At 38.7% G+C, this 14,568-nt stretch overlaps 1 protein-coding gene across 1 annotated transcript in view; it reads left to right on the top strand.

The window, feature by feature from the left end:
* epha6 (eph receptor A6) overlaps positions 1-14,568 on the top strand; it is a 175,820-nt gene that overhangs the window by 78,808 nt on the left and 82,444 nt on the right. The window contains exons 4-5 of the mRNA XM_019277534.2: positions 3,378-3,533; positions 6,778-7,113. Coding sequence (XP_019133079.2) covers positions 3,378-3,533; positions 6,778-7,113 — 492 coding nt within the window. The remainder of the gene's footprint in view (positions 1-3,377; positions 3,534-6,777; positions 7,114-14,568) is intronic.

The raw sequence follows: 14,568 nt of genomic DNA, 5'->3' as shown, positions 1-14,568 counted from the left end.
AGATTGCGGTAGGACACTGCGAGGTTTGAAAAAGGAACATCCCCTCAGTTCAGCGAAGGTCAGACAGAGGCATCATTAGGTTGACAGAGTCTAAAACAGGGTCCAGTGGGGTGGGGGGAGTTGACTGACGGTTTTTGACTCAAGGACATGCCGGTATCAGAGGTTAATGATGGAGGCAGCCTTGGCACGCCATAGGGGGTGCCACTTATCATACTGATACAGATGAGTGTGTGTGTCGGGGGGGGGCTGCATGCATGTGTGTGCCACGATTTGAAGGCCAGTATCATTTTGAATATTTTCAAATTAAAGTCTCATGAGACACAGAATAAAAGACTGTCTTCTTATACAGTCTGATTAAACTGTGCAATATTGGACATTGACACAATAAATGTGTTATTTAACAAACTTCAACAAACTATCCTCATACAGATAAACAACATAAAAAATCTCACGTGGGCTTGTGCTGTGTGTGTTTCAGTGTGTGTGTGTGTGTGTGTGTGTGTGTGTGTGTGTCTTAACCTCTTTGCCTCTGTCCTAATTGTCCCCATTTGATCAGAGCAGTCGTGTTTTCGGGCGCTCCCTTGTCCTCTCTACAGCTCCATTTATCACAGGCAGCAATGGAGACACACAAAGGCACTCAGTGCTTCAAGGTGAATCCCTTCAAATGGCTCAGCTTGTGTTACCTTGTTAAATCGATGTGCTCGGTGACAACCGGCAGCAATGGAAATCTTACCAGGCAGGAGACTTTTGCGCATCTCTGTGACACGGAAGTGCTCTGGAGGTTGAGAAAATGACATTAAAAGCCAGTCGCAGTCCCTTTAGTGTCGACTTTTGTAAACTCTTGTAAGCTTATAATGCAGTCTAGTTTCATAGTTTTTTTCAAAAAACTGTTCATACTGGAGCTGCCACTTCACTTTATTTTGAAAAAGCTATTCAGAAAAAGGAATTTCAGTGCTTCCTTTCCTATGTCCTTTAGCCTAGGACACATTTTTATGCTATGGTGGTACAAAACTTGCAATGCATGCATTCTTGGCCAACTTTCTCTATTCATTCTGTGAATTTTAATGCATCAAACTTGTTTGATAGTAATGCATGTGTTTGGTGTGAATGTGTAGCCAACAGAAAGCCTCTTCATTACACGCTTTTGTACACAGGGCTGCTGGAATAAGTTCAGCAGTTAGTACTGGATTAGAACAAAAACAGTCATTTTGGATGAATTTTCCATGCACCAAACCAAGGTGTTTAAAATCCCTCTCTGTGTTCAGGAAGAGTACAGGGATTTACAGTTTTACGCAGTCTTTCTAAAATAAATAGAAAAAAGATTTATTTTTTTTTAAACCTAAAAAAAACTCATGTTTCTTCAAACTTGTTTGTGCATTTATTTTAACACGGTTTTATTTACTCTGCTTTAATGATGACTGAAATGTTATTCAGTGCTATGACAGATCTTTTTCACAACAGACATTTTGACATAATGATATAATATGAAAAACATAACCGTTACTAATTAGCGACGGCTTCATTGTGTTCAAGTGTCCTCGCAGTAAGCCAGTGCAGTAAACCATGAACAATGCCAAGAACCTGAAACAGCTAAATGGAATTTCACCATTTATAAATGTTAATTATTTACACCTGTTCCTTTCCTACTGCGAGATGTCAAGACATCTTCTTTGAAAAAGACCTATTGGAAATGATCTCCATAATTTAAGCCTCAGTTAGGCTATCTTACATTTAATGGTAACATCCACTGACCTGACGATATTGCTGTGTCTAACTTTGGATGCTTCCATTATTACACTTTTATGTAGTAGTGCTTGCCTTGCTAATGCCAGAGCAGTGTGTCTTCTTTGCAACATAACTGTGGTTATTCTACAAAATACTTCCATATGTTTTGTCTTCATTCAGATCTGTGAGGCACAATCACTTTTACTGTCTGCTTTTTGTGGACTGCAGAAAAATTGTAGTGTTGGTTTATCACACTACATGATCCTGGTGATGGATGAGCCACACTATGATTTTTTATGGTTTTAATTAGGGTCCCTTCTTCCAGTTTAAATGTGTATTATGTTTAAATTGTTTTATGTACAGTAGAGCTTTTGACATGCTTATGGTCCACCTACACAGGTATTTTCACTTTTACTGATTAGCCCTGTTCTCATTCACAGTGTGACAGATCTCATTAGATATAATTCATATGGATTTTAAATATAATTTACACCATTTATCACTCACACCTTAAGTTTTTTCATGACAGATTTGTCATACTGCGAATAGCACAGGCGTTTCTATTAGCAACAATAACAGTTCTGTTCAAAATTCTGCAAGCATTGTGTTTTATGCAACTTGTCATATTCCACTGACTCAATGATCTTTCACAGATTTGAAATTAAAAAATGAAAAACAAAAAAAAAAAAACATGGTCTTATCTTCCCATGCTCTCTTTCTAAGTGAAACTCTTCTGTTGATTTATAAATCTGTCCCTCGGCAAAGTCAAACTGAATTTTTATATGAATCAACAGGTGAACTACCGCAGAGGTGAAACTGTGACAGTTACTGTCATGACTTTAAGTGTCTTGTTTAGTGTTTCCTGTTTTCATTTCCACTCTGTCTGTGGCTTCGCTTCCTGTCTTTGTTACATTTCCCACCACTTTTGATTGTCTGATTAGTTGTCACTTGTGTCTCATCATCATCTCGTCATCATGTGGGTATTTAGTCCCTTTGGTTTCCCTTGTCAGGTATGTTTGAGAGAGAGTGTGAATTAAGAGGTTCTAACAACTGTAAAAACACCCCCAGACAGGTGTAACACAGAATCTGTTTCTTTTGTGTTATCACATTTCCACATTAACATTATTAAGAGTTACACACCAGAAATATATATTTTCAATATCTCTTTAGGAGTAACCCTAACAAATTGATGGATTGAAGCGTTTTGATTCCAGTGGAGGAATAAGTAATTAATTCTTGGATAAAATAATTTGTATTAACAAAAAAGTCACAAATATTGTCTGTCAGTTATACCCCAAATCATACTTTTAACACTTTTTGAAAAGTTCCCAAATCCAGAGCAGATGGTCTCATTATATGTCAGTGAACCTTTCTGCATCAATTTCCATATTTGAAAGAAAACCTGATTTTCATTAATCTGTTTGAGTCTTAAATGCTCTGAAATATAAAATAAAGTTCAGGGTGATTGAGAGACACCAGGTGACACCAATTCCTCTTGATGTTACAGACATGGCTGCTATGGATGTGCTCCTTGGGTCTTCATGCATTGGCAAACATTATGATATTACTGTATGTAATGTTTGCATGTGATATTTTTACCTTACCTGGCTTTGCTCTCATATCCTGTCATATTGTCCTTTTGTCACCCTCAGCATGCCACCCAGGCTTCTACAAGGCATATGCTGGAAACATCAAGTGTTCAAAGTGCCCTCCACATAGTTTCAGCTACATAGAAGGGGCTGACATCTGCCGCTGTGAGAAAGGCTACTTCAGAGCTGAGAAAGATCCTCCAACTATGGCGTGTACACGTAAGTATACCATGCAGACAGGCCTTGATCCTTACTTATTACCTATTACTCATTAAACACACTTTAAGTCATCTTTCTTGATGTGATCAGAGTCATGGGAGAACATTCACTGCAATTTTAATTGTGAATTCACATGAGATTTCTATACTTGTGCTTGCCTGACAGTCTGGATAAGTTACTGCTTTGTCTCTAGAGGCGGTGGCTTACTCCAGTGGTCTCTCAGAATTTGCTGCAGCTGTAAATTCACTCTCGTCTCCAGGACTTATCTGGTGTGAAACTGTACATTAGAGACTCTGTGGATGAATTACATTGCTTTTGTTCAGCTGCCTCATCTTCAATGATGATTCACTGACTGTCATTACAACTTCATATTTGCATTAAATTACAGTTTAACCGGACTAATTCTCCTTTAATTAAAAAGCCATTTAGCTGTCACTGAGATAGACGGGGGCCTAGTCTGAGAGCTCCACAGGGTGAAAGAGTGTATTTGTCTTTTACTGCGAGACAAAGCCAAGTCATTGTGAAGAAGCTGTGAGTTTACAGTTCAGTTGCCTGCATGATGCATTGTTTGCAGAGGAAATCTTCAGGAAGGTTGTTTTTTTTCTTCTTTGTATAATGTTTTCATCACTAAGTTTAGACTCAAATGATGCAATGCTTTACTTACGCATATAGAAATGCAGCCTTCGGGCTTTTCCAGCTACAACAAATCTTAAATTAAAAACACAGTGCGAATCAAACAGGCTTAGATATGCCAGCAACAAAAACAATGCAATGAAAAAAATATATGTTTTATTTCAAGATCTGAAGCTTCTTCTTTGAAATATGAAGACATTAGACCAATAAACAGTCTGCCTTTTGAAACTAATAGTGTTTACATATAATATATCATATAATAACACCAGCAAAGAGTCACAACTACTGTGAATATGGCTGGGTAATTTATCTTTGTGTGAACATTAGATTTTGGAGATTCATTTAAAGTAAAATATGAAAAATATGGACATCAATGCACAATTTAGACAAATAGACACAGGTCCCGACACACAACACTGTTTTTAGTGCCTTGTTTGAGGGCTCTTCAACAGTTGTTTGCGGTTTAACTAAATCTCCAGGCAAAAGCATATTCAAAGGTCAACTTTTCTCACAGGTATACACTGTGCATGAAGGCTTGAAGGAGTATTACAACCCAGCAAAATAAGAAGACTACCACATCTTTTCTTTTCTATTTTCTAATGAGCTGTGAGTTCTGTGTTTACCCACATAATGCATTTTAATCAGTAGCTTGTAGGCCAGAGAATAAACAATTTGCAATCTGTAAGTTAAAAAAAAAAGAAGAAAAAAAGATGGAGATTAAAGGGCCTGAGAGGAAGACAAAGCAAGAGAGCAAGAAAGAGAGGATGTCACAGGAGGAGAGATAAAGGTGGAGAGAAAGTGTAAAGGCTGGATGGAGAAGACAGTGAAGAGAGAATGGGAGGAGGGTGCTGATACCAATCTCACCCTAGAGGAGAATAGAAGTTGATTGATGGCAGTGGGGTTGCTCTGCAGGAGGGGAGGTGGGTGGATTCTCCTCGATGGAGAGAATAGAGGAGGTGAGATAATGGCCGATAGAGGCAGGAGGAGATAAAGAGAGAGAGAATGGACATACGCTGACAGAAGTGGAGGAGGAGGAGTAGGAGGAGCTTTCCTGTCTGCCGAGATTTTTTTCTGCAAAGGTAGGGAGGAAGAGGGATGGAGGGATGGTGAAGGAGAGGGAAATATCCCATTGTCTAGGCAGACAGTGAGCTTGGCAGGATGGGAGTGTTCAAATCCCTCAGGCCTTTTAACTCCACCCTGTTGACAGCTGGCTGCCTGCTATAGCACAATGCTTATCATGACACACAAACACACACACACACACATCCATAGAGCACAAAAATACCTCAACGAAGTGAAATAGGAGGGAGGTGAAATAACTTAGAGTGTATACTGCCCTGGAGAAGAATATATTAGAAGAGTTTTGTGGTACAGCAGTAATATTTGATTTTTCAACACTAATTTTGTACCTGTGTGTAATACAGGTATCGATTTGTGAGGACGCATGTTGATATTTGAGCAGAGTATTCAGAATTCAGTCTTAGCTGTGGTGTACCTCGGGTCAATTTTGGGCCCTGTGTCTTTCCAGTACATGTGCTGAAATTATTGATTAAATTAAATGTGGGGCTGTGACAAGAACTATATGATCGCAATACCATGGTCATGTGACGCTTACCACAGGTTGAGCTAAGATAAAGGAATATAGATAACTCATTGGTCACTGTTTGCGTCTGTGTGATCACCAGATTGGGGACGTAAAGATCTGCTGGTACATAGTATGAGAGATGCAAACTTTACTGCAAAATCGACTAACCTTTTTAATTCTGAGACGATTTTTATGAAATTAGTTTTCATATAAATGTGCGAAATTCAACATGATAATAGCTACTTGTTGGAATTTAATCCAATTGCTGAGGATGGCTCTAACTAGCTCTCTACCAAAGCATTAACCTTTGGAACAGCAACAACCTCCACTGGGACCTTCAGGCTCCAATATATGAACAGACAACATTAAGTGTAAATTATTGAGAATTTCAGCTTTTCTGAGCTTCTACAAAAATGTACATTTCTATATCTTTGATAGTGTTATAAACCTGCCTGTTTGCTTGTTATTAGTATTAGTAATTTAATTGCATTTAATTATCAGTGGCCGGAAAATTGGGTGGGTAAAGGGGGGCAACAGGGAGGTAGTAGGTTGGTCTGAAAGATGCCAGAATTTCATTGGCATTTAAAGAACTGACTGGCTCAAAGAACACAGGCTGAAAGATCATTAGACTGATGTGGTGATGTCTGAAATGTGAATGTGAAGCCTTTGACAACATGGGAAAGCAGAAGTGATAGATGATCAAAAAGTATCTGTATAAAGAGGAATAAAGGCAGTACATGAAAGAAAGAAACTTTTGATACAGCTTCATTTGGGTCAAAAAACACCTATTAATCTTTTAAATGCAACTATGAGAAGAGAAGAAATTACTGCTGCTGCCTTTATTTTTAATTGAGTATCACTGAAAACATAGATTAGCACCGTTTGATATTTCTACGCCTGTAACCTTAGGTCATCAAACAAAGCTAACAGCATATCTTCTTTATATAATATCAGCTAAAGTACCTAAATGATTTTCTTTATTTTTTTATATTCTGTATTTCTTTTTTTCTTTTCTTCTACTGACAGGCCCTCCATCTCCTCCCCGCAACTTAATGTTTAACCTGAATGACACTTGTCTGATGCTGGAGTGGTCACCACCCAGCGACACTGGGGGCCGCCGCGATCTCACCTACAATGTCCAGTGCAAACGCTGTGGCCCCAAATCCGACCAGTGCCAGCTCTGTGAGGAAGATCTTCGTTTCCTGCCACGACCATTAGGCCTGACCAACGCCACAGTGACTGTGATGGACTTCTCAGCACACGCCAATTACACGTTTGAGATTGAGTCCCTCAATGGCGTGTCAGACATGAGTTCCTTCCCTCGCCAGGTGGCCATCATCACTGTGAGCACTGATCAGGGTGGTGAGTATTTGAATTATACTTGATGTTGTATCGCTTTTACCGAAATACAAATTCTTCCTGTCTAAGATTGTATTTTCCAAATGACAAATGGTATACTTTGGTTTTATGGGGATGATAAATATATATCTGCTACTGTTAAAACCAATTTAAAGGATTGCGGGGCTTTGGGTGTTAACGTTTGCATACTTTAAGTACACAATCCTTCCTGTCGTTATTGTGTAGCCTGTGGTGCAGTTGGTAGACAAAGACAGGCAAACTTAAGTCAGAATGACATTACAGTTAGTGTTCCTCTAGTATTTTTATGTTTACATCCTTAACTGCCGCTGTAAATGAGGGCGGGAGGCCAAGGAGAGGTTGTCACTACCTATCTACTTGCTTCGAATAATGTTTTTATGCTGAAAGGCTCATATTTCCTCAGGGACATGCTTTGGTGTGTGGAACGCTTATGCTTTTAATTTGTGATTTGCAAACACTGTGTTTTCTGGTTTCTACCTCCTCTTGTCCTCCCTTGACTATTCTATTTCCCCTTTTTTCTATTGGTTGTTTGTCCCCACCCTCTCTCTCTCTCTCTCTCTCTCTCTCTCTCTCTCTCTCTCTCTCTCTCTCTCTCCTATTTCCTGTTTCCACATATTTGTTCTTCTATTTCTTTGTTCTTTCCTCCCATCTTTCTCTCCTTCTCTCCATCCTTGTGTTGCTGTGGGAATATGAGAGAAATACATTTTCTCATACAGCCAAAACACATTAAATTCATTATTCTATGTCACTGGGGACAGCTCTAGCCTTTACAGGTAACTCAATGTTACATACAGCCTTTTTATTTCATTAGGATGCCCAGTTTAGCACATGGTCATGGCAGGTCCCCGAGCTGTACACAAGACCCATTTCATCGCTAATATACCCAGCTGCAGCTATTTAAAATGCTCAAGGGAAGAGGCAGATTCTTGGCCACCAGCCAATGATAAACAGCCAGATGACTACTAATATCACCTTGACAGAAACTTAAGTTTGGTCAAGTTAAGCGTTTTCCTATTGCCATTTGATGGAGGTTATTGATCACATAGCTAGGTGATGCAGTCCATGTGCTGATGCTCATGGTTTGTATTTCAGCGTTTTTCTGAATATTTCACAGTCTCTGTTTCTTGTGTGCCACTGTTAGTAGATCCAGTATAAATACCATGATTTAAAAGTACTCCATTACAAGAAGAGGTTCTGATTTAAAATGTTAGGTAAGTATAAGTAAAAAAGAAAAAAAGTATTAAGTAAAAATAGAAATATTGATGTTGCACTTTTAAGAGTGATATATTATTGATTATACATTAATGGGTATTATTACTTACTGTTGTCAATCTGTGTTCAATATCCGGCGTTCAATACAGTATTAGTCGCTTTAATAATACTGCATCACATTTCATAAACTTCATGTTTTTTTATATATACTGTAAAGTCTTAATCTCAAAAGTAAATGGCATACTGAAGCTGTTGAATAGAAGTAACAGTAACATACATTCATACATTTACACATAATACATTCCATCACTGAAAGTAGTGTGTTATTAGTGTAGGCAAATAATGAACATATTTCTTTACAACACTAGTACAGTATGTAGTGCATCCAGCCAAGCATGAGTTGACCCCTCACTTTCTCATCTTTTTTATATTACCGAGCTAACTGCCAGGAGATGGAACCACTGTAACCTTAATCTGTGCTACAAAGTCTCCGAAGTATTATGACAAAGTGTAGCTTACTCTAAGCAATGTAGGAGGCCGACCGACATGATTTTCCCTCGTGGGGTTTCTGTAGCTGTACAAGCCCTTAAAGGAGCAATGTGTAATTCCTGGCCGTGTGCTTGAAAAACACAGCAGGCAGGGTTTTGCCACCCAATGACATGCAATGACACTGTTTAAGAATGTTTACGGTCACACACATACTGTAAACCTTGAAATGTCCTCAGTATATATCGGAAAATTCTCATAACAGTAATGCCAAGTGGTAAGACTGTTATCATTTGTGTACTTTACCAACGCAAAAAAAATGATCCGATTGCAATAAATGAGTCAAATGGATGCCAAAATAACAACAGTATGACAGCGATTTTTAAAAAGTCTGAAGTCATAGTTTGTCAGGTCTGTCTGAAAGAAAATAAGCAAACCTTTAAAGCGCTTGTTTATCGAACGGAGTTCAGATCAATAAGGGTGATGCTAAATTAGTTCATAGTACAACTGATAGGTGGAATCAAATAACATTTTCAGCGCTTACCAGGTAGTTCACCTTCCTCACTTACTTTTCTCCAGGCAATCTCCTTTTTTGTCCATCCTCTATAAATATAAGTAATATCATAGAGCTCTAAAATAAACTTTGAGCTCTCCTCCTGCTGGTAAACGGCTTCAGATCAGACCAGAATCTGGCGTGACTCCAGGTGTTTATTACTCAAGAAGCTCCAGGTCTGCCCCTGGGTTTGTCCTTTACACCTCCCCAGGGCTTCTGTCTGTTCGCTAGCAGCACCTCTGTTCTCTCTCCTCTCTACTTCTTTGTCCTCATGTTGGATTGAGGCAGACTAAAAGCCAGAGTCACTGACTAGTTGCAAGATAGTTTGGGTCACAGCTAGTCGTAGCATGCTTCGATCTCAGTATATATCTCTGTAACACAATGCATGGACATTTTTGACATTATGTTGTTTCATTCATTTGAATGCTATAAAGATACTGAATCTTACACATTGATCCTCTGTGTGTTTGCTGCTGAGATCCTTTAAAAAAACGTAAAAAACAGTGTGCTTGACACCGTGCTATACATCCTGTGCATAACAAACTGCTTCCTGTATGCAGATTTGTTTTTGTATATATGAATATCAAAACAATCTATACTACTATAGTTAATATATTTTTGTAGTTCTTCACCAAAGTGTGTCGAGTAAAAACTTTTTTTGCTCACTTGCTATCTTGTGTCCTACACACCGTGCAGTCTAACTTCCTATTCCCACACATCAGTTTGGAGCTAATTTTAAAGGATTTCTTACTGAGGAGGCGATTAACATGTTTGTTTGTTTGGGATGGAGGAGGAGGATTTTTTTTTATTACATCATTACTTTTTTCTTTAACATAGAATTATCTTAATGGATTTGGCCAGAATGTTTTACTTTACCAGCCGTGTAACCCTTGTTCATAAATATATAAAGAGCTTCTTTGTAAAATAAATAAACAAAAGTAATACAAATAATTAGTACTATAATATACTATAGTTATTATAATTTGGTTTCATCTTCAAAGCAATTTCCTTTCCTAGTTTCAGATAAAGATTTATAGACAATTACTGAAACAATTGTTTTGTTTTGTTTTGTTTTTAAACATAGAAGTAATCTTACAATTCTAAAAGATCTTTAGGTTTTTTACCTGGACCTCATTTTTAGATATTTCTTTGTGTCCAAATGACGAATGGGTACAATAAGTTTCGAATTTGAAGTTACCAGAGAGCACTACAGTCACCAAAGGGATTGCAAAGTAACCTTTGGGGGCAGTTGTGTACTGTCAAATTATGTCTTTTGAAAGCAGTTGTTTTTGCCACTGACCAGCTCAGATTTTATGATTCAGGTTGAAAAATACCAAGGTTACCCTTAAACTGTGTCCATGAGGTAGATGCTGAGTTAACAGAGTTGATGACAGAGATTGTTTCCTGTGTGTAAAAGTTAGTAGAAAAAGCAGTGATGAGCTTAATCTCAACAAATCCTACATTACACATCTTCTTATAACTCACTTTTTAGCCACTTTTTACTTTAGAGGAGCTGGCTTGTCACTGCGCTGTTGCTGGTTTGAACTCCTCCACCATTTGTTGGGAAATGAACCAGACCAGTCAATAAAACTGGAACTGACGTACCCATACACATACCTGCTCAAGAAAGAAAGTCGGTACTGAGAGAAAAAGGCACAATTAGATCCATCTGCTACGTCAGCACCACAGACAGCGCCATGGATTTATCAATACACAGCACAGTTAGGCTGCTGATATTTGAGATGTTCAGCTGTATCATTGGTGTCATTGGACATTTTGTCACTGTCCGCTGAAAACCACATATTGCCACTTGATTTCGGCTTTTTTTTCTATATATGAATATGCATAGTCTCTTCCATCAGCATTTACAATCTTATTGACCAATGAAAAGACATATTGTTACATCATGTATGTAGGAGAGATAGGAGGATAGCTTTGGATAACATTTTGAGTTTAGACAATAATGCAACAGACTGGGTTTCACAGTGCAGTTATACCTGCTCATTACACAAACCCCAGTCCCAAGTCTTTTTGCACATTTTAAGCGACAAAACTGTTTTTTTTGTAGTACCGAGCTATTTTAACAGTGATTACTAGACTCTACAGTGTTTGTGTTTGTTTAACCTGTCAATATTTTCTTCTGTGGCATTCTCTGAAATGAATCATATTGATATTTAAACAGACAAACATTTACTTTGTACATTTTTCTGTGCTATGTTACAATTCCGCAAAGTCTGTGAACACTATCAGCAGCTACAACATTACACTGGAAAAAGGATCAGAGCCATCATCAAGACACATTGTTTTTTTTAGGAAGAATGCCTATTGTCATGTTGTCAGAAATGTAAAAACTGTGGGTCTTTACAAGTGTGCAGAAGGTCAGCAAATTCACTCAACTCAAAGATAAACATGCAAACCTTTTTTTAAGAGAAGGAAAACTTGCATGCTGCTGTGATCAGTTTTTCTGTGACTGCATACATACAAATATTTTTGCACATATGCTTCCCTAGACACATCCACCTAAACCTCTCTTTGATAGGCTTGTTTGTAAAGGAGCACAGGAAAGTCTAACACCATTAGCATAGCGTTGCCATCAGCAGAAATGAGACAGCCATGTGGATTTCTATGTGTTGTGAGGAATATCAAGAGTGTCCTGTAATAATGTAGGTTCGCCATAGATAAATTAGACTTAGTCATTAAAATGCAGATGGCCCTTTTGCTAAATGCTTTGTGAGGTTAGTACATGATTTGTTGTGCTTATGATGGTCTGCTTTGGGAACACACACATACAGGCACACTCACATACACATGCACAGTACTGTACACATGCATGAGTGGTGGAGAAAAGCTAAGGCCTGTGATAATTTCCTGTCAGGCGTAACCTTTTCAATATTGTGTGATTCATATAGTGAACCTCATCTGATGTATGCACAAGCTTCAATCTTTATCACACACATGCACAGAGACTCTGTGTGTGGAGAATCTTAAAGCAACAGGATTAAGAGCAGGGGAGTGTCTTGGCCTGGCGTAAAGCCCCTTGTATTTGGTGGAAGAGAGAAAGAGTCGAGGAAAATTATGTGTGCATTTGCAGTTCTTGAAGTCAGCACCAGGAACGTGGCACAGGTGCGATCTGGCAGACTTATACATCTACTGTGGGCTTTGGTTCATATCCACCGGAGCAGTCTTTTTATGGTTCAGCACAGGTACAGTAAGAGCCATGGTTGGAGGCACTATGTTTTTGGATGTCCCTACATTATGTCCGGTATCTGTGTCACATGGGTTTGGCCACTGCGGTTACTTTTTTAGGAAACTAGTAGCAGGTCCTAAGTCTAATGGGAGAAGTAAACATGAGCACAGATTATTTACTGAAGTAAATATTGGACTCATTTTTCACCAGTCACAGATCTTCTGAACATTCTGACACTAAAATGACGATTTTCAGACAAATAAATCAGGAGAAAATTAACTTTGTTCAAGAACTGTCTCTGTCCCAGCAGCAACACACTCACAAGATCTAGGAAGACGGATATCTTTCTCACTGTTGGTGCTAAATCGTCAGTCTGGTTTTACCAAAGAACTGAACTAAAAGTTAAATCATTCTGGTACAACAACATTTGTTTTCATTAATCCACACAATGTTCACAACACCTCTAAACCAGTTGGGGAGAATGGGATGCGGAAACCACGGCCACTTAGGAGACAGGAAGTGTATACTCATCTAATCATTGGCACAGATTTGAATGATTCTGTTATCAAGCATCTTTGATACGACAAAAACATCCATTGATTGTCGTTGGACCATGTGACAAAGCTCTCTGTACTCTTCTGTAAAAATATGTTTCTCATGTCAATATAATGATCTTCCATTTCACCAATTTTTTTACTATAGTATATGAGCCCAGAAAGGACATGGATATGCACTGCAACTGCAGGCATACAAGTGCACACAAGGTGGTAATTATAGTTTTGATAGCAATGAACAGAAGGCAAAAACACAACCTCCCATAAGCTTCACCTCAGCACTCTGCCTTGCTCAAGAGATCCCTGTGTGGCTTCCCAAAGTAGGTGACTGGGTCAAGAAGAAGAGAAAGGAGCCAGAGGCAGCTAGAGGACAAGTAGCAGCTGGATGAGGATGCGGAAGGTTAAGTGAACAAAGAAGAAGTGAAATAAGGCAGAAAGCCTGAGAGGTAAATAGAGAGGAGAGAGTGAGAGAGAGGTTATGAATGTGGAGAGCATGAGAAGAGAGGGACAGAGACAGATGAAGTGACAGAGCAAAAGACGAGTGCGAAAGAACAGAAAATGAGATGAAGATGATTGAGTGACGGGAGGATGAAAATTAGCTGACAAGAAATGTGGGCAGAGGATGAAGAGTGCAGGGGAAGAGATGCAGGCACACAGCACACCCGTGTGTGCACTTTGAAAGTTAAAACTTTAAATTGTTTTCTTTAAAGTCCATGTAAAGACAAGTCTGAGATGTATTTTCGATGACACGCTGAGGCCACTCTGAGCATACCCCTGCACCCCTAGCAGAGAGAAAGAGATTAATTCATCCTGCTCAGAGTGTTTCAAAGTTAGTCATGTCATTTTCTGAACTCATCTGACACGTTTCAGTCGCTTCAAAATTGCTGCTTGACGGCTCCTGCGAAGGGGTGTGGCTTCAGCACATTCAGTGGACACGCCCACACAGTGCTGGAGCTGAGCTTCTCCTGATTTTGACACCTAATTTCATAAACTTGTCAATATTTTTAATCCTTCAAAATAATAACACTTTCTTCTTTGGTGTGACAAGCTCAACACATCTTTATTCTTTACTTCTGAATTCTTAGTGACCATCCCAGCTACTGGAAGTTGTTTGCTTTAACTATTTTAATTATTTATTTTCACTAAAATGTACTCATTACTGAAACTGAAAGTAGATCAGGTGGACTCCAGCTGCATTTTAGCTGACTACTTTGTGCATGCTCATTTTGTCATCTTGGTTATAATGGGGTTTGCACCCACCATATTGTTTTCTCCTCCCATTGCTTAAAATAGAGAACAAGTTCAGTATGATGCAAGTCAAGACAGTGCTTTCCCACTGATGGATCAACACCTCTTTTGACACTAAAATGGTCAATATTGTTGAAAACATTGCATGTTTATTGATATGCATCACTACTTTTCTGGCCACAGCTCATCTTAGGTATAAG

Source organism: Larimichthys crocea, chromosome XVIII (assembly GCF_000972845.2).
Source record: "Larimichthys crocea isolate SSNF chromosome XVIII, L_crocea_2.0, whole genome shotgun sequence".
Taxonomy (NCBI): domain Eukaryota; kingdom Metazoa; phylum Chordata; class Actinopteri; family Sciaenidae; genus Larimichthys; species Larimichthys crocea.
The sequence above is the reverse complement of the archived record's forward strand: the minus strand, read 5'-3'. Positions and strand labels throughout refer to the sequence as shown.